This window comes from Eretmochelys imbricata, chromosome 10 (assembly GCF_965152235.1).
Source record: "Eretmochelys imbricata isolate rEreImb1 chromosome 10, rEreImb1.hap1, whole genome shotgun sequence".
NCBI classification, from domain to species: Eukaryota; Metazoa; Chordata; order Testudines; family Cheloniidae; genus Eretmochelys; species Eretmochelys imbricata.
Window position 1 is genome coordinate 42,725,571 of NC_135581.1, and position 27,337 is coordinate 42,752,907.

The window sequence follows — 27,337 nt, forward strand, 5'->3', positions numbered from 1 at the left end:
CCGAAGCTGACCGGTTCGGTCAGGGTCCAGTTGAGCCTAACCAAACACTCCGCGGAAGCGTACAGCACCTGGAGGAAACTCACAAACTGAGGTCCGAATCCAAACGGCTGCAGAGTGCCCAGGAGGTCCACTCTATCGAACGCCTTCTCTTGATCAAGAGACAGGAGGGCGAACGACAGACCGTCTCTACACCCGAGTTCCAAAAGATCTTGGACTAGAAATAGGTTGTCAAAAATGCTGTGACCCGGGACAGTATAGGTCTGGTCTGGGTGGATCACGTCCGCCATCACAGACCCTAGCCGCAGCGAGATTGCTTTCGCTACGATTTTGTAGTCCGTGCTAAGGAGCGAGACAGGACGCCAGTTTCGTAAATCGCGGAGGTCCCCCTTCTTCGGCAACAAGGCGAGCACTGCTCGCCTGCACGAAAGGGGGAGGACCCCACCCTGCAAAGACTCAGCCCAGACAGTGGCTAGGTCTGGGCCAAGGATGTCCCAGAACGCGCGGTAGAACTCCACGGTCAGCCCGTCCATGCCCGGAGATTTATTGGTGGGCATGCGACGGATGGCTTCCGAGAACTCGGCCAGGGTGAGAGGCAGCTCTAGTCGGTCTCGGTCGCCCACGCTGACCATGGGAAGTTCCTCCCAGAGCACCCTGCAAGCGCCAGGATCGGTCGGATCCGGGGAGAAAAGGCTTGTGTAGAAGTCACGGGCCCTCCCACACATCTCCACCGGATCTGTGAGGGGGGCGCCGTCTTCTGCTAGAAGGCAGGTGACGTGTTTCTTGGCCCCCCTCATTTTCTCCAGGGCGTAGAAGAAACGGGAGCCGCGATCCATCTCCCAAAGGAGGCGGATGCAGGATCGAACAAAGGCACCTCGGGCCCGATGGTCCTCGAGGGCCTGGAGCTCCTCCCGATTCTCCCGGCACGCTCTGCAGAGGAACGGGTCCTCAGGGCTGGCGGCCAGACGCCTCTCCATCTCTAAGACCTCCCGTTCCAACTGCTCTATCACTGCATTTCTCCATCAACTGGTGCCCCGGGTGTAGTCACGGCAGAAGAGCTTGGCACGCACCTTCCCTAGATCCCACCATCGCCGCGCCGAGGGAAAGGCACGCCGCTGCTCTCGCCAGGCCTGCCAAAACTCCCGGAAGGACGTCACGAAGCCCTCATCCTCCAACAGGCTGTTGTTAAAGTGCCAATAGGCTGGTCCCGGCCTCTCTGCACGGAGGGAGGCCGTTATCGTGGCTAGATGATGGTCGGAAAATGGGGCCGGCCGAATGTTGGAGGAGTGGGCCTGTGAAAGATGGAAACGGGATAAATAAATATGGTCCAACCGAGAGTGGTGTGACCGACGGGCCTTCACCCGGACAAAGGTGAACGTGGAAGCATCATCCGGGTGGTGGTCACGCCAGACGTCTACTACGGAGTGATGTTCGACTATTTCTCGGAGAATGTTCGCAGCGGCCGGGCTCAGCTCGTCCCCTGAGCGGTCCTGTTCCTCGAGCGTGGTGTTAAAGTCCCTTCCCAGGACTAAGCACTCGTGAGAATCTAGGGTGCCGAGGAAGTCGGACACCCGCTGATAGAATTGCGGCCGCTTCGGGCTCGTTGTCGGGGCATAGATGTTAACGAGATTGACCACGAGCCCCTCCATACGGACTCGGAGATGCAGCAGGTGGCCCGGCATGGCCTCAGTGACCCCTAGCACCTCGGGCCGTAGGTTGGGGGAGAACAGGGTCGCCACTCCAGCTTGTCGGATCGTGAAGTGGCTGAAGTAGACCCCGTCCCGCCACTCCAGCCGCCAGCTATCCTCGGCAGTCGGATCCGTATGGGTCTCCTGCAGAAAAACCACAGAGCACCCCCCCTTTCCGAAGGTAAGAGAGCACCTGGGACCTGCGGAGAGCCATCCTACAGCCCCTGGTGTTCAAAGTTGCAATAATGAGGGGCGTCATGCGGAGGGCTGGGAGGGGTGGGGGTTCCTTGTTGGTGGGGGTGTTTGCAGCCCCCGGTGGGTAGCGCAATAATCCATGACCCATCCCGTAAGTGAGTAAATCGTCACGGAAGCTGCGGGCCCGCCCGTAGGCCACGACACTGTGCCTTCCTTTCCCTTTACCCTCCTTTATAAGGGCCCTTGTGGCCTGGAGGATTTGATCAAAGTCCCCCCATAGCTGGAGAGCTAGCTGTACCCTGTTGCGGGAGCCACGGATGTCTTCTAAAAACTGTCACAATGCTTTTCGCAGCTCATGGGGGGGTGGGGTTGCGATTTCCGGGTTATTCCCTGGTGGGGCTCTTGGTGCAGCCTCGTGGTCCGTTGAGGCGGGCAGGCAGGGTGCAGACCACTGACGGGGTGTCTGACAGGCTAAAGTTATTAGGTCCGTCTCAAGCCTTGGGGTAAAAGAGGATGGCGGAGGGAAAATTGCAGCTCCTAATGGGTCGCGGCAGGAAAATGCGAAGACTGCTCCTTGCGGGGGATCCGCAAAAAAAGGGAAAGAAATAACCCGAGGGGCGGCAATAGCATTGCAGGAGGAGGTGGATTGGGCAGGGACAGGGGTGGGGGCGGGGGCAGAGGCGAGGCTCTGGGCTTCAGGAGGCAAGCAGCTAAGAGGTGGTGCCTCCCGAACAGATTCAAGGGTTAAGGGGGTGGGGAGGGGGCTCCCAGTGGTGGTAGGCACAGGCTCTGTGGTGGATTTGGCAGCCATGGCTTCAGGTGGTCGACCACCTTCTGCAGGGTGATCGCCCGGGAAGGCGGTTAGGTGGAGGGAGCATGGGGAAAGGGGGACTGAGGTAAGGTTGCCCAGATTGAGGCCAGCCGGCAGTAGGTCATTCTCTCCCTGGGTGACCGGGGTCAAACCTAGGGCCTCGATCTCCTCATACATGGAGGAAAGGTCGTCTTCTGCCACCCCGGGGGACTCCCCTCTGGAGCCCGCTATGACGGTCGCTTCGGGGATCGCGGGGGGTTCGGGTGATATTCGGGCAGAAGGGGCTTCCTCAGGGGTCTCGGAGGGGAGGGTCTCCCGTGGAGGGGAGATTCTACCTTCCAGTGCTATTTTGTCTTCCCCTCCTGACACCGGTGGATGGATCTCTCTCGTGGGCATAGCGGAAGGCTCAGTGTCAGTGCCTTCCTTCCTGGTCTTCCGGGGGGCCTCTGCATCGGATGGGTGCAGCGGAGCTCGAGCCTTCCGCTTGCCTCGCTTTCCCTGGACTAGGGTCCAGCCCTCCATAGCATCCTCTGGGGGCTGGTTAGCAGGGGTCGTGTCGGGGGGCAGAGGCGATGGTTCAGAGGCTCGGGGGGGTTACGGTGAGGCAACATGGGGGGGGCGGTTCTCCTTGGGGCGGGCCGTCTCCTATGCCCGGTAATATCTTTGCTGCACCCTCCTCCATAGGCTCTGCTGGATTGTTAACAGCAAGGGCGGGGCTCCCTCACTTGTCTGGGCATTGTAGGGGAGGTGTCTCTTTGGCCCGGGCAGGAGAAGCAGTGGATCGAGCAGGAGGAGGGGTGGTTTCAGATGTCGGGTGGCCAGGGGCGTCGGCAACGACAGAGCCGATGTCCTGCCAGGTCTCTGGGGTCTCGGGTGCCCCTCCCCGCCGGGCCAAGGGGCAGTCTCTTCAGACATGCCCCGCTGATCGGCAGAGGTAGCACCGGGCATAGTAGACCCGATAGCGGGCTCTCTGGTAAGGGACTAGGAAGGACCCCTCGAGTGTCTCTCCGTCACGCACCGGCGGCGGCGGGAGAAGCTGCACTTGCCGGCGGAATGAAAGGACATGACGGAGGGTGGGGTCCTTGCAGCCCAACGGGAGAGGGCTGATGACAGAAACGGGTTTCCCCAGGGTGGAGAGAGCGGGTTACGGGGCGGCATTGGGTAGAAAAGGAGGGACGGAGGTCAGGACTAGGCGGACGCCCAGGTCTTCTAGCGGCTCCAGGGGGACAAACACCCCCCCCCCCACCGCCAGGCCCTTCTCCACCGCCTCCTGGGCGGCAACCTCCGATGCTAAGAAAAAGACGACCTTCCTGTACATTTTGGAGGCCGCCACAATAGCCGTGGGTCCTACACCCTCGCCAACACCTGCACATATGTCTCCATGTGGGGCGAGCGGGCACCAGGAGGCAACGGACGCCATGCTTCCTGGTCATGGTGGGAAAGGGGCCCCGGCCGCTATTGATGGTAGTGGAGGCGGGGGGTGGGCAAGATGACGAGGCGGCAGGCGGGGGAGGGGCTGCCACCGCCCAGGCATACGCCCTGGGGGCCGGGGGAGGGACGCTCGCAGAGCTGGTGGAGGGAACAGCGGGGAGGGACGCCATGGTTGATGATGAGGCCACAGACTTGGGGGCAGCCTCTGCCATGGAGGGCTTGGTGGTTGTGGCGGGGCCCTTCCCCTTCTTCGCACCCTGGCCTTTCCGGCTAACCAGGGGGGCTTTCCTAGAATCTGGGGGGGCGGTGGGCGTAGCAGCGGTAATAGTCGCCCTGGTGCATCCGGCTGCCGATGCCCCAGCGGGGGCGGTGGCAGGTGTTTTGGCAGCAGTGGTGGGGGGGGAGGCTTGGGGGTTGGGCAGGGGGGTAGGTGGGGGAGGGGTAACTGAGGTTGTTAGAGGGGCCTCACCCCTCTCATTCCCCGCCATCGTGAGCAGGGAGAGACGGGGAGACACCAGAAGGAGGAGGAGGGAGGGGGAAGCCGATTAACCACTTCTCCCTGTTGGGCTGCAGGCAGGGGCAGGGCCAAATGGGTCGGACTGGACAGGGGAAGGAAACAGGAGTTGGGGTCAGATAGTGGGGCAAACTGTGGGGTGGGCAGTCCGGGGGGCGGGGGGAGGGGGAGAAACGCGGACCCACGCGCGTTTATCCAAAGAGTCTTGTTTGTTCGGCTGTTGTGTCTGGTCCGGATGATGGAATTCAAAGCAAGCAGTTGAGGCTAGAGGCAGATGGCAGGTTGCCAGCAGGGACTGACGGCGGGCGGCCATGACAGTTGTAGTAGTGTTGGGGGGGACACTGATGGATTGGGGGGCAGCTCCGTGCTACAGCCCCTGTGCCCCTACAAATGCAGTTAAGACACAGTCAAACTCCCCCCACACGAGAGTACAGTTCAAAAGTTACTCAGTCTTACGGCCCCCTCCACGACAATTTGTAGCTTCCCAGAGTGATGTCTCTGTCAGCTGTCTTCTCTCCCAAAAAAAAAAACAAAATGAAGAAAATGAGTCTGGCCAGGTCGCGGGGTGGGGGGGGGACCTGAAGCAGGGGCAAAAAGCAAGGAAAGCCCAGGTCAGAGGACAGCAGGAGAGTGTAGAAGGGAGCCGTATTCCCTGTAGAGGGAAGAAAGTTTGCTATAGACTAATTAAAGCACCTGAAGCCAATTAAAGCACCTGAAGGCAGTCACATGATAAAAACAGCCCTGCTTAAATCAGACCAGGAGGAGTTGGAACAGAGAGCAGTTTGGAGAAGTGCCATGGCTGGCTAGAAGACCAAGACCCTAGGTAAAGAGACATCAGGCTTGTGCAGAGAGAGAGAGAGAGAACAGGAAACCCCACAAGCTGAAGAGCAGGAGAGGGAAGTAGCCCAGGGGAAGGAAGCACTAGTTCAAGTGGTTTACCACTATCCCTAGGGACCCTGGGCTGAGACCTGGAGTAGAGGACGGGCCTGAGTCCCTCCCTCTCCACTACCCTTCTCTGTGTTACTAGTGGGACAGCAGATACTCTAGTTCTGGGGCAGGAAACTGTGCCCTGAACCCCCCTCACCCCTCAGAAGAGGAAGCGTGGGACCCATCATAATCGTACTGGCAATTTGCCACAGATGAGATAACTGACTCTGGATGAGTGGAAAGCAGTGGAGTGTTATTCCTTGACTTTAGCAAAGCTTTTGATATGGTCTCCCACAGTATTCTTGCCAGCAAGTTAAAGAAGTATGGGCTGGATGAATGGACTATAAGGGGGACAGAAAGCTGACTAGACCATCGGGCTCAACAGGTAATGATCAATGGCTCCATGTCTAGTTGGCAGCCGGTATCAAGCAGAGTGCCCCAAGGGTTGGTCCTGGGGCCAGTTTTGTTCAATATCTTCATTAATGATCTGCAAAAACGAAAAGGAGCCTGGTGGCACCTTAAAGACTAACAGATTTATTTGAGCATAAGCTTTTGTGGGTAAAAACCCCATTTCTTCAGATGCATGGAGTGAAAATTACAGATGCAGGCATAAATATACTGACATATGAAGAGAAGGGAGTTACCCCACAAGTGGAGAACCAGTGTTGACAGGCCAATTCGATCAGGGTGGATGTAGTCCACTCCCAATAACAGATGAGAAGGTGTCAATTCCAGGAGAGGCAAAGCTTCTTTTGTAATGAGACAGCCACTCCCAGTCCCTATTCAAGCCCAAATTAATGGTGTTAAATTTGCAAATGAATTTTCGTTCTGCTGTTTCTCTTTGAAGTCTGTTTCTGAAGTTTTTTTGTTCAAGTATAGCTACTTTTAAATCTGTTATAGAATGTCCAGGAAGACTGAAGTGTTTTCCTACTGGCTTTTGTATGTTACCATTCCTGATGTCTGATTTGTGTCCATTTATTCTTTTACGTAAGGACTGTCCGGTTTGGCCAATGTACATGGCAGAGGGGCATTGCTGGCACATGACGGCATACATAACATTAGTAGACGTGCAGGTGAATGAGCCCCTCATGGTGTGGCTGATGTGGCTGGGTCCTCTGATGGTGTCGCTAGAGTAGACATGGGGACAGAGTAGGCAACGAGGTTTGCTACAGGGATTGGTTCCTGGGTTAGTGTTTCTGTGGTGTGGTGTGGTGTATAGTTGTTCAGGTTGGAGGGCTGTCTGTAAGCGAGGACTGGCCTGCCACCCAAGGTCTGGGTCAGTGAGGGATTGTTTTCCAGGATAGGTTGTAGATCGTTGATAATGTGCTGGAGAAGTTTTAGATGGGAGCTGTACGTGATGGCCAGTGGTGTTCTGTTATTTTCCTTGTTGGCGTGTCCTGTAGCAGGTGATTTCTGGGTACCCTTCTCGCTCTGTCAATCTGTTTCCTCACTTCCCCAAGTGCATACTGTAGTTTTAAGAATGCTTGATAAAGATCTTAGAGGTGTTTGTCTCCGTCTGAGGGATTGGAGCAAATGCGGTTGTATCTTAGGGCTTGGCTGTAGACAATGGATCGTGTGATATGTCCTGGATGGAAGCTGGAGGCATGTTGGTAAGTATAGCGGTCAGTAGGTTTCCGGTATAGGGTGGTGTTTATGTGACCATCACTTATTTGCACTATAGTGTCCAGGAAGTGGATCTCTTGTGTGGACTGGTCCAGGCTGAGGTTGATGGTGGGGTGGAAATTGTTGAAATCCAGGTGGAATTCTTCAAGGGCCTCCTTTCCGTGAGTCCATATGTTGAAGATGTCATCAATGTAGTGCAAGTAGAGGAGGGGCACTAGGGGACGAGAGCTGAGGAAGCGTTTTTCTAAGTCAGCCATAAAAATGTTGGCATACTGTGGAGCCATGCGGGTACCCATAGCAGCGCCACTGACTTGAAGGTGTAAGTTGTCCCCAAATCTGAAATGGTTGTGGATGAGGACAAAGTCACAAAGCTCAGCCACCAGGTGTGCCATGGCCTCATCAGGAATACTGTTCTTGACAGCTTGTAGTCCATCCTCATGTGGAATATTGGCATAAAGAGCTTCTACATCCATGGTGGCCAGGATGGTGTTTTCAGGAAGATCACCAATGCATTGTAGTTTCCTCAGAAAGTCGGTGGTGTCTTGAAGACAGCTAGGAGTGCTGGTACCATACAGTCTGAGGAGAGAGTCCAAATAGCCAGATAATCCTGGTGTAAGTGTGCCGATGCCTGAGATGATGGGGCTTCCAGGGTTTCCAGGTTTATGGATCTTGGGTAGCAGATAGAATACCCCTGTTCGGGGCTCTGGGAGTGTGTCCACGTAGATTTGTTCCCGTGCTGTAGTAGGGATTTTCTTGAGCAGATGGTGTAGTTTCTTTTGGTATGCCTCAGTGGGGTCAGAGGATAGTGGCCTGTAGAATGTGAAGCTGGAGAGTTGCCTGGCAGCCTCCTGTTCATAATCCAACCTGTTCATTATGACTACAGCACCTCCTTTGTCAGTCCCTTTGATTATAATGTCAGAGTTGTTTTTGAGGCTGTGGATGGCGTTGCGTTCTATATGACTGAGGTTATGGGGCAAGTGATGCTGTTTGTTCACAATTTCAGCCAGTGCACATCTGCGGAAGCACTCTGTGTAGAAGTCCAGTCTGTCATTTTGACTGTCAGGAGGAGTCCACACAGAATTCTTCTTCTTGTAGTGTTGGTAGGAGGGTTCCTGTGGGTCAGTGCACTGTTCAATGGTGTGTTGAAAATATTCCTTAAGTTGGAGACGACGAAAGGCTTCCACATCACCGCAGAACTGTATCATGTTCATGGGGGTGGTGGGGCAGAAAGAGAGTCCCTGAGATAGGACAGACTCTTCCGCCGGGCTAAGTGTGTGGTTGGATAGATTAACAATATTGTTAGGTGAGTTGAGGGTACCACTGTTGTAGCCCTGTGTGGCATGTAGGAGTTTAGATAGTTTACTGTCCTTTTTCCTCTGTAGAGAAGTGAGTGTGTATTGTAAATGGCTTGTGTCGTTTTTGTAAAGTCCAGCCATGTGGAAGTTTGTGTGGAAGATTGGTTTTGTATGAGAGTATGTCCCTCGATACAGTAACACGGCTACCCCCTGATACTTGACACCATGCAAGGCACTAAATTTAGCTGTATGGCATGGAAATCCATCAATCTCAACAAAAAACTCGCACAGATACAGACAAACATCATCTTCCTCTCCAAGTACAAACAGATGGACATCATACCAAATGGACTGAAAGTAAAAAATCCATTGCAATCGTCATACTACACCGACTATAGTGAGAGACTGTTCCACACACTCTCAAGGAAACTGAGGAACCATCTGATCAGCACCCTGTATCACAGACAGAAGATCAAGAATGAGCTCTCAAAACTGGAGACCTACCAACACTACAAGAAGAATTCTGCGTGGACTCCTCCTACTGGACGGTAACTCCCTTCTCTTCATGTGTTAGTATATTTATGCCTGCATCTGTAATTTCACTCCATGCATCTGAATAAGTGGGGTTTTTACCCACGAAAGCTTATGCTCAAATAAATCTGTTAGTCTTTAAGGTGCCACTGGACTCCTTGTTTTTGTGGATACAGATTAACACAGCTACCCACTGATACTTGACATTAATGATCTGGAGGATGGCGTGGATTGCACCCTCAGCAAGTTTGCAGATGACACTAAACTGGGAGGAGTGGTAGATATGCTGGAGGGTAGGGATAGGATAGGATACAGAGGGACCTAGGCAAATTAGAGGATTGGGCCAAAAGAAATCTGATGAGGTTCAAGAAGGACAAGTGCAGAGTACTGCACTTAGGACGGAAGAATCCCATGTGCTGCTACAGACTAGAGACCGAGTGGCTAGGCAGCAGTTCTGCAGAAAAGGACCTAGGTGTTACAGTGGACAAGAAGCTGGATATGAGTCAACAGCGTGCCCTTCTTGCCAAGAAGGGTAATGGAATTTTGGGCTGTACAAGTAGGAGCATTGCCAGCAGATCGAGGGACGTGATCATTCCCCTCTATTCGACATTGGTGAGGCCTCATCTGGAGTACCAAGTCCAGTTTGGGGCCCCACACTACAAGAAGGATGTGGAAAAATTGGAAAGAGTCCAGTGGAGGGCAACAAAAATGATTAGGGGGTTGGAGCATATGACATATGAGGAGAGGCTGAGGGAACTGGGATTATTTAGTCTGCAGAAGAGAAGAATGAGGGGGGATTTGACAGCTGCTTTCAACTGCCTGAAAGGTAGTTCCAAAGAGGATGGATCTAGACTGTTCTCAGTGGTAGCAGATGACAGAACAAGGAGTAATGGTCTCAAGTTGCAGTGGGGGAGGTTTAGGTTGGATATTAGGAAAAACTTTTTCACTAGGAGGGTGGTGAAGCACTGGAATAGGTTACCTGGGGAGGTAGTGGAATCTCCTTTCTTAGAGTTTTTTTAAGGTCAGGCTTGACAAAGCCCTGGCTGGGATGATTTAGTTGGGGATTGGTCCTGCTTTGAGTAGGGGGTTGGACTAGATGACCTCCTGACGTCCCTTCCAACCCTGATATTCTATGATTCCATGAAGCCCCATGGTGGGAGGGGGGACTGACAGCCCAAGTCCTGTCATGGGGGATGGGGGAACTGACAGCCCAAGCCCCAGCTGCAGGGGCGCACAGCCCTGGTTCCAGCCCCAGCCACGGGCACACAGCCCCAGCTCCAGTTGCAGGTGCACAGCTGCAGCTCTAGCGCAGCCGTGCACAGCCCCAACTCAAGCCCTGGGCGTAGCCATGCAGGCGCACAGCCACTGATAACTGAAGCCAAAAAGTCACAGAGGTCCGGTAAAGTCACAGAATGTATTATTTCTGTGACCGCCATGTTAAATCATATCCTTAATTATGTTTAAGGCATTTTAGCATTTGTGGTACCAGATTAGATGAGCCTAAGTTTTGAAGTGTTTCCTTTTTCTTCTCCTTTGGGTTGCTACAACGGCAGAGTTAAGGTTCTTGCTTAAATAGTTCTTGATTTGTTCAAAGTTGTAGATTCATCAGGAGGTCTGGCAGGATACAGCTGTCACTTTGCAATCCTCTTCAGTTATGCAGGGTGCCTACAGTTCTATAATGTCCTTCATGTGCAAGTTACCTAGGCTGCAATAGTCCAACAAAACTTTCTCCTTATAGGACATTGTTGGCAAGGTTATAAACTAAGATATTGTAAATCACAAAAAGTGTAGTAAATTGGCCACTACCCAGTTCTAAATCCCTATACATATTAGACTGATATGGATCATCAATATTTCAGCCATAGTCAAAACTGTAATATACTTTGCTAGTGTTGTACTGCACTGAGCAAGAAAGCCTAGTAATACAGTTTAAAATTAAAGCATTCTAGTCCTCCCATCTCTCCAAGGCCACAAAAGACAGACCACTTTAAGTTAGGTTTCCCACCTTTCCAAACAGATAAGAGAGCTAATTTTCTCAAAAAAGATATTTTGATAAAGAGCATAGTAGTACGATAGATAAAACAAGGAAGAGTAACTATCTTGATTATATTCATGTTTACAGCTAACAGAGATCTTTCCAGTGCAAGGGGTCAGTGGGCATTTTCTGAAGGAAAGGGAGATAATTTACAGATACAAGAGAAAAGGACATGAATTCCTAACTGTTTCAGTGTCCCTAACTACAAAGAAAGGGCATACAGCAATTGTTTCTTCTATGCCTCAAGGACTACTGGTTCAATAGCCAGGTATTTTTCTATATTGATGATTACCACAGAACATCTGAACTAGAGAGAGCTGGGCTGGCAAGCAACAGCAGTGTGTCATCTCACATACAGAGACTTTGTAATAGCCTAAAAAGCACGGTTTGACCAGACCAACCCCTGGGGGTTGCAGTGAGAGGTCAAAGAGCAGAGATGCATGAGGGCACCATGTCTCAACCCTCTAATGAGTTTGAAAAAAGATGATCTGGAACTATTTATTATAGCAGCACATTGAAGACCTCTACATGGCATACTATATATTTGGAATCCCATCCTAATTAGAGACCAAAACATATACTCTCACTTGACTTGATCTCATGGTATTCTCAGCACTGACAGACACTATTGAATGTGGCTGGGCCCTTGCCAGGTTCAGTGGAGTACATTTATCAAGCTACTCATGCAGGTTCTACACCATTCCAGCCAGACATAAAACAGACTTATTTGTGAAGCAGTTTGTCCAAGACTCAGGTCAGAGTTGGCCTGAATTTTTACCTCTGTGTTAAGGAGGGAGACTGCTCTGTGACTTTCACCCTAATCTTCTCTCTTATGGGATTACAATAGTGCAAGTCTCATTCAGCGAATCAGGCAGCGAGTTTGGCATCAATGTATGCTTGAATACTTCAGTCAACACAAATGCCAGATTCTCCAATGTGGTTTGATGGAATCCAAAGGGGAATCCGTCCAGACTCACTGCTTTCCTGGTGGCCAGTGATTGATTGCACATCCCACTTCCACCTATGTGATTTTTCTTTCTGACAGTGCCTCTTTAAGGAACTAATTATAGTGGAAAACACAGACAGAACAGTATAAGATGTCCAGGACTGTGTGTCTTTGCAGCACTGTCATCTCTCTTTATTTTGCTTGCCCTATTATAGATTTTTCTCCAAGGACTGAAACTCAGAATTCATACCTTCTGTGAAAACATCCACATGAAATTAATTAATTTGTGATTCTTCATATTGTGTAATTGCAGCATATATATATACACAAGCCATTAAACAGCATTCTTCAATTTTAATTAAAGGCTTATGAAGCCACTGGAGTGTTAGAAATATCTTGAAAGGCCCAAATACAGGGAATGAGATATCAGAAGAAATGATTCCAAGAGCAGCAATCATTCTCTAGAAGAAGAGGATGCCAGGTGCCAAAAAGAACTGCCTTTATACTGTGAACATGGCTAAAGTACACAGGCCTTCAAATTGACTTTTCATTTGTCCCTACATTTTCTCAGTTGTGCCAGCCGAGTGGGGGACCTTAGCATTGCTCCAGCTCAGAGCTTTGATCAATGGATGGCCAGACATTCCTTTTGGGGTGGAGAAGAGATTCACAGATGCCTCCTGCACCCAGGCTCTCAGCTGCTGGCCTCACTAGCTGAAGAACTGAACTGGGGCAGAGTCATGGCCCCATTCACTATGCTCATCTCTCCTAGCACCTCTGTTTATTTGAGTTACTTTGAGCCCTGCTCCATTTCACCTTCCCCCGCAAATGAGCTTTAAAAGCCAAGCTTTAGTGGATTGAGGTGAAACTGGGAGGAAGGCCACCAACCATGACAAGAGGCAAGTAAACAGGAGTCACAAGGAGATAGGGTAAAGAGGAAGAGAGAACCACCACACAGAGGACATGTTAAAAGATGGGGACCAAAACCCAAAATCTCATAAAATCCCAGAACGTGGACACTGGGAAGAGACAGAGAGACAGTACAAACAGAGGAGAAGAATTTCATTTCAGAATCAGGATTCCTTATTAAATGTATTATTTGTATGCAGTAGCACCCAGAGACCCTAATCAGAGCCCCATTGTGCGGGACATGGTACACACATATAAAGAAAAGATCATCCTTTCCCTAAAGCTTACAATCTAGACGTATGAAGAGACACAGCCGGTGAAGATAAATGAGGAGGAGGACAAGATAACAGGGAAGCCATCCAATTTATTTATAATGAGCAGCAGTCTTAGTACGCTCACTTCCAGCCATCATCAACAGGGGATTGTACCTGAGTTTCTCTCAGCTTCTGATTTAACTACTTATTGCAATAAACTAGGCCAGTAGCCAGAAGAAATTCAAAAATAAAACCACTTCATTAAATTTTTGAATCCTCTCATTTAAGGGTGGGTTTGTGCATGTGACTCTACCTTGAAATTAAAGCCCTCTGTACATTACTTACTGTACTGTCTCTAATAGCATCTCTGTAATGGAATGAAACTTGGCAACTCCATTAGAGATCTTGGATAAATCGAGATGGGCTAACATTGGGTATATACTTTGGTACCAAAATTTTTTTTTTTAGCAAGAGAAAAAATAATTGAAAACGATGGATCTGTTGTACTATTAGAGAGAATAGGAAACATTGAATTTGGAAATGGATTCAACTGCTTTTTGCCAAGTTCTAACTAAAAAGGCTACATTTTAAAATAAATCATGCAATCAATCCCTAGTAGGAGCATGGGCTTTTAGGTGTTTTTAAAATTAAGAGAAATGGACATAATTGGCCAAGTCCATCCCTCTTTAACTACTTTTTTTTTTTTAAATTAATGGGATTATAATAAGGATGAATTTGTCTCCAGTGTATTTTAGCTTGAAATTCTAGCCCCATTGATGTCAATGGAGTTTTGCCACTGACTTCAGTGGGGCCAAGATTGCACCCTGAATGTACTAAATAGTTCTTTTGTCAGAGATTTTTTTTATTTCTAAAATCCTAGCTGCCAACTGACTTTACAATGAACTCATGCCAGTGTATGGGCAAGTGCATGGAGAGTACATTGTGATATCAATAGAAGTCCATGGAGGCTATGTTGAGATATCAAAGTAGTAACAGAAGTCACATTACTCTAAGGGGCAAAAATTAAAAATCAAAGGGTGGCAAAAATTAGTGCTGGTGGAAGGTGCTGGCCTGACAGTTCTTGAACCTGAAGACCTCCGTGTACCTATTGGGGATTTACACAATGGATCGTGACAATAAAAGCTTTTCACATACTGCCTTGCACCAACATGCCTCAAACCACTTCTGCAGCAAATATTAGCAGAGAAAGGAAAATTCAGTCTCCATCACCCATTTGGTCCAGACTTTACTGCAGGGGTTAAAATTAATGCCACTTGTAGCGAGGTGAACAAGAATCCAAGCTGACCTTAAGAGTTATCTGTAGCTTTTATATACCACTTGTCACCATGGTAGCCAAGTGCTGCACAAAATTAATAACAAAAACCTGAACAAAGAGGTGGTTTTCTCTCTCTGCTCCTTTAGGGCAAACTTTGTGTAGGGTTTTTTAAATGAATTGGAGCATTGATGGTATGGGAAGGCTCTGTTAAAAAGGTAAGTGCTATACCTTGATCTGACCATCTCCAGAGTTGAGTGGATGGACCAGCTCAGGGATGGCACAGGAGTTCAGTCATTGTGGCCCATTAAGCTTGTGGTCTCTCTGTTGACACTGCCCACAAAGGGCGGTGGGGAACTAGTGTAGTGGTGATGTTGACATATTACAAGTCAGTAATAAAAAGAGATGCCATAATCCAGTGTTTGTGTCATATTGACCAATTTAAAAGCTTCCATTTATACAGATACCCCCTCCAGGGATCAAACATGGTGGGGAAAGAAATCCTATACATGCTCATTTAGAACATTAATTATTTTAAACTAAGTTTGGAATGTTGCAGTAATTCCATAAGCATTCTGAAATTCGAGAGATGCTCTAATGCCTTATAGCAATGATTGTAATTTCTTAATCTACTGGAGCAAGACAACTGCAGCTTACATTTTTTTCAGAATTGTCATGTAGTTAGGGGATGGTTAAGTACTGGGCAGGACTGTTAATAACATTCCAGATTCAAGCCTCTTGCTTTCATTGCCATGTTTATTTAAATCCTGGAGGGAAAGAGGGTTGCAAACATCTGTGCATTTCTCCTTCTTGCTTCATCTTCCAAATCTGCCAGTGCAGTGAATTATAATACAATTTTATAATAGTGGTAATAATGGTAACAAGGATCTTTTAAAGAACTTTAACATAACAAAATAATAAGGCACAAAATCAAAGAGATACAATGAACTCCTCAAAACATCCAATGGATTTCTTTCTCATCAGTAAAGTACAGACGGTGGATAGAAAATATTCTTTAACTCTAATACTGAGATTTTTAGATTTAGAAACAAACCTACTGCTTTGCAGGTGGTGAATGTTTTGGGAATCCCTTGCTGGGCAGGTAAGCAGATGGACTTAACTCAGAGATTCAGCTTCTCTCCCAAAGGTTTATAATCAGGCTATAACAATACAGTAAAAGCTTTAAAAGAAAACCAATACAAAAACACAGCCCATGATATACACAGACCCATCTTTGGGGGTTCTTGTGGCACCTTCATCGGAAGTGAGCTGTAGCTCACGAAAGCTTATGCTCAAATAAATTGGTTAGTCTCTAAGGTGCCACAAGTAATCCTTTTCTTTTTGCAAATACAGACTAACACGGCTGTTACTCTGAAACCTTTGGGGGTTGAGGACCTCATAATTAAGGGCACACGGTCTTCAGAAACTCATTAATGCGATCAGAAAAATATCTCAAAATATAAAAACACTAAACAGGACATTTTAGATACTGCACACCACACAGTGAGTATATTTGCATATAAAATTACACACACAATGCCTATACAATTGCATACACATGAAAAGACGAGAAATCTCTTTTAAACCTTTCTGCTCCTTGACCTGTAGCCATCCTCTCTTTGTTCACGTCCCCCTTCTTTCTATTTTGCAAACTGAAGCCAGAGCAGCTTTAAATCAAACAATAAACCTGTATGGTGTTTAGTTATTTACAGTCAGATGGGGTTAATAAAACTTGTCATACGCAATTTTGATGCTGGCAAGAAAGCCATATTTCAGAGCTGTGATCTCACTATCATATATTAATAGCTACACTTTACACAGAAAACTGGAATGAAACTAAAAAATAATTAAAAAAAACAGTTTTAAACAAAAAGCAAACATTCCTGACTCTACACCTCCCCCTAGTGGAAAATAAGCCATAGTTAAATACAAGAGCTTTCTGTTGCTGTAAAATAATATCTTCAGACTCCCTCAGTAAGCTAAAGGAAAAAATTGCAGAATTTCTATTGTTAGGCTACTTTTCATAACTAACAAGATATTAGCCCAAAGTTAAATAGTCTGTGGCTCATCTAAGACAATTACAACTCTGATTTACTCCAAATAAAAGTGTTTTTATTTGTAATTTGCAAATAGCTCCATTGATTATTTTAAAAGGAACATTTTGGCAACAAATACTGCTTACATTTCACCCATTAAAGAGGGATAGGGATGATCTGAAAATAAAAAACCTTTGGCCACCTAGCCCTTCACAGTTGCCACAGCCATTTGGAAATTCACAACATTAGAACTCAGTGAAAATAGAACCATTGGAGTTACTGAAGAATCTCCACTATGTTAGCAGCATAGGGCTGGACAAGTTCTGATATCATTCAACAAAAGTCAGTGGCACACATGCACTTCCCTGTGTATTACAATACAAAATACTATTTCAGATTCAAAAACATTAACATGGGTGAAACTAAATTACAAACATATGCATCTTAAAATAAAAAATTTGAAAAGTATTTGCTTTTTCACTTTCCTGCCAGAACCTGAGCTCATAATTCTGTTTCCCTGCCCGAGCCAATGAGATAAACAACAAAACTGCAGTGCAGGGAGCTGCATTCGTAACACAGAAACAATGAACTTGAGCATTATCAGTAAGAAAAATAAGAATCTAAAACAAGCACTGGCATTTTTTTTTAAATGTCAAGTTCATCTGGAAGGAGAACGGTCTTTACCATGACAGTTAGCTCCCACCATTCTTGAGGGTCCTCTAAATCCTGAGCTCAGCCTTGAAAACATCTCCTCCTATTTAAAGAATTCTATCCTCAGATCCTGTCTCATGCTCACCATCTTGCTAGCCAAGAAATGGGTGGAGCTCCCGTTGGGCTTCCCTTTTGGTCAATGGTACTCCTAAATTGGACAGAGAAGAGGGGTCACTGCTGAGTACTCAGGTTCTATTTATTTCATTAAGAATAAATACAAGGTGATGGTACTTTTAATGTTACCAAGCATCAAAGTATATCTTACTTATGTCTTTTCTTTATTATTTCCTTAGGCTATGGCTGTACTACAGTTTAAGTTGAAATAAGTTATGTTGTTCAGGGGTGTGAACTAGCTACCCCTTGAGCAACATAATTTATGCCGATTTAAACACCAGTGTGGATAGTGCTATGTCAGCAGGAGAGCTTCTCCCACCAACACAGCTATCACTGCTCGTGTGGGCTGAAGTAATTAATAGGAGAGCAGCTACACAGAGAGCTTACAGCTGTGCAGCCATACACTCTAGTGTAACCTTAGCCTTAGACTGTGATAGTACCTATACTATGCTATGTGTTTTCTGAGACATAAAAAAAGACACAGTACCTATCTCAAAGAGCTTAGACTCTTAAAGACAAAATAACTGGACAAAGGTGGAGGGAAGGAGATGAAATATGCATGTAGAATGGACAGAAGGTGATTGGATGCTGTGTAGTTGTAACCATGTTGGTCCCAGGATATTAGAGAGACAAGACGGATGAGATAACTTTTATTGTATCAACTTTTGTTGGTGAAAGACAGACTTTCGAGCTACACAGAGCTCTTCTTCATGTCTGGGAAAGGAACTCACAGTATCACAGCAAAATGCAAGGTGGAACAGATTGTGTAGCATATGTAGCTGGCACATACTGTAAGGGACTGATCAAGGTAGAATGGCCTGTTAACACCTCTGCAATGGACGCATCATTATTTTTGTATTTACTTGCATAAACTATCCCAATTGCCCTCCAACACATCGATTATTAGCTGGCTTATTTATTGTAGGTTTCCCAGCAGAAAAGGTTCTTGAGGAGGGTTTTGAATTATCAGAGGGTAAGTTGCCTGGTGCATTAACTCAGACAGAGTATTCCATGCATGGGGGTAGAGTACAAGACACAGAAGGTGGCTGTGGGAGAAATGGATGAACGGGGCAACAAGATCAGCATCACTGGCAAAGTGGAGGTCTGAAGAGAGATACAAAAAAAGACAGGCTCAGGTAAGCAAAGAGGGGTGGAGTTACACTGGGTACTGATGGTAAGAACAAGAAGCTTGATGTGGTGGTGGTGGTGAAGTTAGAAGAGATAGTTTAAGAGTTGGTTGACATTGCCAGAGCACTGAGCAAGGAGGATGATCTTGGCAGCTGTGGTTTGAATGGACTGAAGTGGGGGCTAACTGGTGTTAGGGAGACCAGAGAGGAGGAGGTTGCAGTTATCCATATGGAAGGTTTAATAGGGCTTGGAAGAAAGCTTTGACTGTCTGAACAGAGAGGAAAAGTCAGATATTAGAGATGCTGTGAAGCAAAAATGGCAGGATTTAGACACAGTCTGGTTGTGAGGGAGGGAGCAGTCAAAAATGGCTTCCTGGTTGTGGGGTTCAGTGACAGGAGGATGGTGGTGGTGTTGTCAGTAGTGTTAGAGAAAGAGGGATGGGGAGAGATTTGGAGGAAAAAATAAGGAGTTCAGGATGGCCATGTGTGATGGATTTGGTCACAGGGACCCTCTTGGGACTGTCACCTATGTGCTGAATTTACCTCTGAGCCCATTTTCCCTGCCAGCTTGGGACTCCAGAACTCTGCCTTGTTGAGCCAGACACGCTAGTCTGCTGCAACACAGACCCAGGTCTGGGCCACAAGCCCAAAGCTGCAGACTTTAAGCAAAAACTGCTCAGCAGGTCACCTATCTCCAGCACCCAGACACCCAGCTCCCAATGGGATCCTAACCCCAAATAAATCTGTTTTACTGTGTATAAAGCTTATACAAGGTAAACTCATAAATTATCTGCCCTCTATAACATTGATAGAGAGATATGCACAGCTGTTTGCTTCCCCAGGTATTAATCACTTACTCTGAGTTAATTAATAAACAAAAGTGATTTTATTAAGTATACAAAGTAGGATTTAAGTGGTTTCAAGTAATAACAGACAGAACAACAAAAGTCACCAAGCAAAATAAAGCAAAAACTTGCAAGTCTAAGCCTAATACCTGTAAACAGTTTCTTAATGTAAAATCTCACCCTCAGAGATGTTCCGATAAGCTTCTTTCATAGACTAGACTCCTTCCTAGTCTGGGCCCAATCCTTTCCCCTGGTACAGTCCTTGTTAACAGACATCTTTGGTGGAAACTAGGCTTTTCTCATGACTGCAGCCCCCTTTGTTCTGTTCCACCCCTTTTTATAGCTTTGGTACAAGGCGGAAATCTTTCGTCTCTCTGGGTACCCACCACCCCTTCTAAATGGAAAAGCATCAGGTTTAAGATGGATTCCAGTATCACGTGACATGGTCACATGTCCTGTGAGACCGCATGCACCCACGAAGGTTTGCAAGTAAACAGACCATTTACAACCAATTGTCCTAATCAATGGGAGCCATCAAGCTTCCAAACAACCATTAATGGCCCACACTTTGCATAATTACAATAGGACCCCAGAGGTATACTTTATGTTCCTAGTTTCAGATACAAGAATGATACATTCATACAAATAGGATGAACATACTCAGTAGATTATAAGCTTTGTAATGACACCTTACGAGAGACCTTTTTGCATAAAGCATATTCCAGTTACGTTATATTCACACTCATTAGCATATTTCCATAAAACATATGGAGTGCAACGTCACACCATGTTTAGTTTAATTTGGTGATGTGACATTCACGAGGAGATGTCGGAGAAATAAGATGAGATCCAGGACTGGCTAAAGAGAGATAGGTGAAGAGTGAACGGGAGATTTCTGAGTCACTAGCTGCAGTTGTGAGATGCGATCGCCCAAAGAAGGACAATGACAACCCTGTCACATCCCTATGGAAAGTGGAAGAGGAGAACAGCGCCTATTCTATAAAGACACTGAAGGTATAGCTATGCAAGGAGAGAACCAGGAAAGGAAAGCAGCAGAGAAGTCAAAGCAGAACAAGCTAGCAAGAAGGAAGGTATGATCAATAGTGCTGAAAGCAGCAGAGAGGTCAAGGATGAGGATAGAGAAGAGGCCCTGTGATGTGGCCAGGAAGGAGTTATAAGAAATTTAGATGAGAGCAGTTTCAACAGAGTAGAAAGGGTGATAGGCAGATTGGAGAGGATCCAAGATGGAGGTGGAGAAGGGAACCTGAGTCAACAGTTTGATGAGCTGTGGATTATGGGAGGCAATGTGAGAAAAAGTGTAGTGTTTTTTGACAAAGAAAATGGGAGAGTGAAAGAAGAGAGGACAAATTGGTGGGGAATAAAATCTGCATGGTCTGTAAATCACAGGTAGAGAGATGGAAATGGACAGCTAAGCACTGTCCCAAGGAGCTGCATATTCCTTTTCAGGATTATTTTTCCAATACTGATTCCAAAACTCATTGGTCATAAAATCCTGCTTGAAGAGTGGTTTGAAATGGAGATCACCATATGGAACCACACCAGCAAAGGGAGACACCTTGCCTGTTCAAAGCTGGCAGTCTTTACTACCACCTTACAGTGAGACACTTACTGTGAAAAGGGCAGCTTTGTGTGATAACGGAAGCAGCACAGGCTGTGCAATGAGATCAGCAGTAAGGTCTAAGTGGTGCAGTTTTGGACATTAATATCAATAGATGATTACCATGTAGACTATCTCCCTCTTGAAAGAAACACCTGTAACCCTGAATAGATATTACTATTGTAATGGGCATAACCGGCTTATTATTTATACTAGCCGGAGTACTGGATTTGATCAGTGTTGCAGAAGTGTCCAGTCTAATTCTCTGTTCCCTTTCGGAAAGATTCATCCTTTGGCCTGAATTCTTCTGTGCTGGGTCTCTGCTGAAAGGTCTTTTTTGTGTGGTGGACCGAGCTAACGCCATTAAGCCATTTTCCAGTTATGATAAAAGAAATATTGAAGAAAATACAAAGAAAGAAGAGGTGTGGTCATTCAATAATGACTTCTTTGAAAGTCACATCTGATATGTAAATAATCCCCAGTAAACTATACTTGCTTTGCTAAATGTAAAAAAAAGAATGTGTAACAGTGAGGTTTGGCAGCAGTGCCTATAGTTTAAGGTGTCTAACACTTTCCATTATAAAACCCAGTTTTCAGTTGTTTATCACTGTGCCAAACTTTAATCATTCCAGCTAAAATGTTCCACGTCACATGTCCGTCTCAGGCTGAACTTTTGCCTGTGCAACCTTTTTTTCTCCCCCTTGTGTGTATGCATTATGATACAGTCTTTAATTGCATGATTACATACGTCCCATTCCACCCCCACCGGAAATCTGCCCCATTCAGTGCACAAGATAGACTGGGCTCAGGCAAATGAATCACGACTGTGCAGTGAATAAAGCTGTTTACAGGACCCCTGCCTCACCGGTTGCAGAAATTGGAAGGCATACACTGAATGATGCAGGAAACTGCAGGAAGAGAAAGGGTGGTTTCTTTTAAGACAGTCCAGTGCTACCCTAGAGAACTGGATACTATCCCTGACTCTGCCACAGAATTTTTATGTGCTGCTGGGCAAGAGAGCTCTCCTGTGAACATATAAAGCGCTATAAAAATACTAAGTTCTCTGAAAAATCAGACTGTAGGTATCTTAAGTTGAGCACCCAAATTCGAGGACACTTGACAATTTTGCCATTCATCTCTCTGTACCATAGAACCCCCTTGTAAACTGAAGATAACACCATTCTACCTAACAGGGGTGTTGTGAAGATAAATTCTTTAATGTTTGTAATGCTCTCAGACACCTCACTGATGAGCGCCATAGAAAAGCCCATGAGGAAATTAATAATTCTATAATCAACACAGGATTTGGATAGTATAAGATAAATAAGGCTTAGGCCACACACTGAATGATGAGGATAAAATATTGAATAATTACCCATTCAGGGAGCACCTTTGTGTCTGTGCACTGATTGAGGTTGTGGACATGGCCAAAAAACTGAATATGAGCACGTCATTGAAGACTGTAGCATAACACATATGTACAAGGGTGGTGAACTACGGTTGCAGTGCAATCTTAATTCTGGCACTTCCTAACTTCTGAGTTTGCAACGTTAATGTTCTCTCAACATAGGGTTTTTTGTTTAGCTTTGCATGTAATTAAAGTTGTGAATGTTTGAAAATGCAGGCTTGAGAATGCAGACTGGGAAATATTGTTTACTTTTAAATGGTGCACATAAAGGTAGATGTAAAGCTGGTAGGGTTTGTAAACTACACAAGGGAATTTTCTTGGGATTAAGGATTTTTCAAGGACATTGAAAACCTGGGAGACTAAGGCTCCTTCTTTGTACCCCCTCACTTTTCTCATTCCTATAACAAAAAACAAATAAAACAAAACAACTTAGGAAATTGCATAAAATAAATAAAACCTTTTATGAATTCAGCAATGGCAAAGTTGCACACCTAAACAATTAAAAGCCAGGAAATCATCCTTAACTCTGCCACCTGCTGCTTATATATTACCATATACTCTTTGATTATATGATAAGATGTTATCTGAGATTCAATGTTTATCTAAAGTTGTAAAAGTAGGAAGTCTCAATCATTATCTAAGTATACCTCGTAACAGACCTGCGATGTAGATACGGATCTTCATTTTTACAAGTTGGGAAACTGAAACAGAATGGCTAAGTGAGTTGCCAACAGCTGCAGAGTCAGGATTACAACTCTGAACTTCCTGATTTCCAATCCTGTGCTGAAATCACAAGGCAACACAAACCTCAGCAGAAAAAAAAAATGATGCTGCATTATTTGAGAAACAGTGCTTGATCATGTAATTACAGATTTTAATGTACTCGCACAAGAGTGCACAGGTATATTGGCACAATGAACCTTCACTTTGACATTCCCTGACTTTTGAGTAGTTTATGTTACAACCATGACTTTTTCTGCATTTAAATCTATGATAAAACCTACAGATTTACTGTAGTCAGGAAAATGCAATGAAAATACCCTAGATAAGAAATATTCTACCAGGAAAAAAACCACCGAATTTAAATCTCTATTCCACATGGTAACATTTACATCAGATGTAGAATCAAAGTGCACAATTTCAATAAGGTTAAAAGAATATTTCATATATATTATACAAGAAGCATTTACTCATATTTTAAATTATTTCCCCCTCCAGGATTATGAGGTCCGGATCGGCCAAAATCTTATTTCAGTTTGTAACTCACAAAAAGTTGGATAATAATTTGGATGGTGATAATAGTGAGCTCTTATAGAGCACTTTTCATCACCAGATATCAAAGTGCCTTTCAAAAGGTCAGTATCATTATCCCCATTTTACTGATTGGGAAACTGAAGCAATGAGCAGTAATGTGACTTGTCCAAAATTACTCAGCTGGCCAGTGGCAGAACCAGGAATAGAACACAGGGCTCCTAAGTTTCCCTATTCCCTAGCCCAAGATACTGTGTTTTGCAGTCGCATTTCTTCCTGATATTTCTTCTAATAAGTTCTTTTCTATTTAGCACACTTTACAAGCATTAATTAATTTAATTCAGGGTGGTCATTTTTATCTGCATTTTTCAGGCAGAGTTTCACTCTCAGAACTTCAAAGGCAGCTTTGAATTTGATTCAAAGAATGGATTTATATTGATTTGAAAGTATTAGGAGTTCAAAAATGACCAGCTCTGCAATGCACAAAGTCAGCTTATCAGGGTACTAAACCATTAGTGATATTCAGTGGGTTGCTGGGTCTTACGCTTACTGGTGGATTTGCTCACCTTGGAGCTTCACGGTGGCCCTCAGTTTGGCCGTTTTTGTGAACCCACAGTCCAGGTCAACTCCTTCTGTGTCTGATCAGGAGTTGGGAGGTTTGGGGGGAACCCGAGCTTGCCCTCTACTTCGGTTTCCAGCCCAGGGCCCTGTGGAATGCAGCTGTCTAGAGTGCCTCCTGGAATGGCTTTGTGACAGCTACAACTCCCTGGGCTACTTCCCCATGGCCTCCTCCCAACACCTTCTTTATCCTCACCATAGGACCTTCCTCCTGGCGTCTGATAATGCTTGTACTCCTCAGTCCTCCAACTGTCCGCGTTCTCACTCTCAGCCCCTAGCGCCTCTTGCTCCCAGCTCCTCACACGCGCACCACAAACTAAAGTGAGCTCCTTTTCTAAACTCAGCTGCCCTGATTAGCCTGCCTTAATTGATTCTAGCAGTTTCTTGATTGGCTGTAGGTGTTCTAATCAGCCTGTCTTAATTGTCTCCAGAAGGTTCCTGATTGTTCTGGAACCTTCCCTGTTACCTTACTCAGGGAAAAGGGACCTACTTAACCTGGGGCTAATATATCTGCCTTCTATCACTCTCCTGTAGCCATCTGGCCCGACCCTGTCACATATCCCCCGCCCTCTGCTCAACACGATGGGGTTGGGCAATTTGGGACTGTCATAAATATAAAGGGAAGGGTAATCACCTTTAAAATCCCTCCTGGCCAGAGGAAAAATCCTCTCACCTGTAAAGGGTTAAGAAGCTAAAGGTAACCTCGCTGGCACCTGACCAAAATGACCAATGAGGAGACAAGATACTTTCAAAAGCTGGGAGGAGGGAGAGAAACAAAGGGTCTGTGTCTGTCTGTATGCTGCTTTTGCCGGGGATAGAACAGGAATGGAGTCTTAGAACTTTAGTAAGTAATCTAGCTAGGTATGTGTTAGATTATGATTTCTTTAAATGGCTGAGAAAAGAACTGTGCTAAATAGAATGACTATTCCTGTCTGTGTGTCCTTTTTGTAACTTAAGGTTTTGCCTAGAGGGATTCTCTATGTTTTGAATCTAATTACCCTGTAAGGTATCTACCATCCTGATTTTACAGAGGTGATTTCTTTACTTCTATTAAAAGTCTTCTTGTAGGAAAATTGAATGCCTTTTCATTGTACCCTAGAGTTCAGAGTGGGGAGGAACCTTGACAGGGACGTTAGCCAGTGTACTCGTGACAAGGCATCTGCATTGCTATGGTGGCTTCCAGCCTGGTGTTGTATGGTGAATTGGAAAGGTTGTAGGGACAGGAACCATCTGGTCACCCTTGCATTCTTCTCTTTATTTTGCTGCATCCACTGGAGGGGTGCATGGTCGGCCACAAGGCTAAACAGCCATCCCAGAAGGTAATAAAATAGTGTTTCCATGGCCCATTTCATAGCTAGGCACTCTCTTTTAACCACGGCATACTTCTGCTCTCTCGGGAGGAGTTTCCTGCTGAGGTAGAGGATTGGGTGTTCTTCATCTCTGACCATCTGCGATAGGACAGCTCCCAATCCTACTTCAGATGCATCTGTTTGTAAAATGAATTCTTTGTTGAAGTCTGGGGCTATAAGCAAGGGGTTACTGAAGAGGGCTGTCCGTAGATCCATGAATGCTTTCTCTACAGCATCTGTCCACTTCACCATGTCTGGACCCCAAGGCTTTTCTCAGGTCTGTCAGGTGACTCGCTCTGGTAGCAAAATGGGGAATAAATCTTCAGTAGTACCCCACCACACCCAGGAATGCCCAGACTTGCTTTTTCCGATTTGGCCGGGGCCAATTTTGGATAGCCTCTAGTTTGTTTAGTTGGGGCTTGACCATGCCCCTTCCTACAATGTAGCCAAGGTATTTAGCCTCGGCTAGGCCTATAGCACCCTTGGCTGGGTTGGCTGTGAGGCCAGCCCGTCGTAGCGTGTCCAGAATCGCTTCCACCTTTCCTAAGTGGGTTTCCCAGTAGGGGCTGTGAATAATCACATCATCCAGGTATGCCGCTGCATAACTGGTATGGGCCCATAGGAGCTTGTCCATAAGATGCTGGAAGGTGGCAGGTGCCCCATGCAGTCCAAAAGGAAAACCAGAATATTGAAACAGACCCTCTAGTGTAGAGAATGCCATCTTTTCTTTCACATCTTTGGCAAGAGGAATCTGCCAGTATCCCTTTGTTAAATCAAGGGTGGTCAAAAAATCGGGCATTTCCCAGGCAGTCAACTAACTCATCGATTCAGGGTATGGGGTATGCATCGAATTTGGATATCTCATTCAGCCGGCGAAAGTCATTACAAAACCTAGTGGTGCCATCGGGTTTGGGCACCAACACAATCGGGCTTGACCCCTGACTTTGGGACTCTTCGATGACTCCTAGCTCCAACATCCTTTTTACCTCTGCCTTGATCTCCTCCCTTTTTGCCTTAAAGTTACCTTTGCCCCAGGGTCTGTGATAATGTGGTGATATGCTTCGGTGGTCCGACCTGGTTGGCTGAAAACACGTCCTGTATCGGTTGATCATCTCAGTTACCTCCTTCTCTGGTTTGGTGTCAGATCAGTGGATATCCTGATCTGCTCCTGCATGTTATTTCCCTGGATCGGGGTCTCTTGGGCCACTACACATACCTCTCGTTGGTGCCAAGGCTTTAAGAGGTTAATGTGATAAATTTGTTCTTGTTTCCGGCGTCCTGGCTGCCGCAACTTGTAGGTTACTTCCCCCACAGGTTCAACCACCTCATAGGGCCCCTGTCATTGGGCCAAAAGCTTGCTTTCTGCTGTGGGTACCAACACCATCACCCGATCCCTGGTTGGAACTGTCAGACTTTTGCCTGGCGATTGTAATGGGTTTGCTGGACCTCCTGTGCCTTTTCCAAATGTTCCCATACAATAGGGGTGACCCGGGCTATCCATTCTTGCATCTGCAACACATTGTCAATTATATTTCTCCCCTCATTGGGTTCCTCTTCCCAGATTTCTTTTGCGATATCTAGTATGCCACAGGGGTGATGTCCATATAATAATTCAAAGGGGGAAAACCCAGTTGAGGCCTGAGATACCTCCCAGATTGCAAACATAAGGTAGGTTAGTAGGGTGTCCCAATCCTTCCCGTCCAGACTTACCACTTTCCTTATCATTGCCTTGAGGGTTCGGTTAAACCTTTCTACCAGCCCATCGGTCTGCGGATGATAGACTGAAGTTCTTAAGGGTACGTATATGGAGCAGCGTATACAGGTCCTTCATTAG

At 46.2% G+C, this 27,337-nt stretch overlaps 1 protein-coding gene across 10 annotated transcripts in view; it reads right to left on the minus strand.

Moving 5' to 3' along the window:
* The window catches only part of BBS4 (Bardet-Biedl syndrome 4), a 100,132-nt gene that overhangs the window by 48,106 nt on the left and 24,689 nt on the right, over positions 1-27,337 (minus strand). For 2 of the 10 annotated variants that reach the window (XM_077829217.1, XM_077829214.1), the window contains exon 1: positions 16,013-16,654. The exons of 5 other annotated variants lie outside the window; for them this stretch is intronic. Coding sequence is in view for 3 of the 5 variants with exons in the window: in XM_077829212.1 (XP_077685338.1) it covers position 15,485 (1 nt within the window). In the remaining 2 variants the exon portion in view is untranslated. Of the gene's footprint in view, positions 1-15,484; positions 16,655-27,337 lie in introns of those variants that run through there. 3 more of the 10 variants (XM_077829212.1, XM_077829213.1, XM_077829211.1) reach the window with 3 other exon arrangements.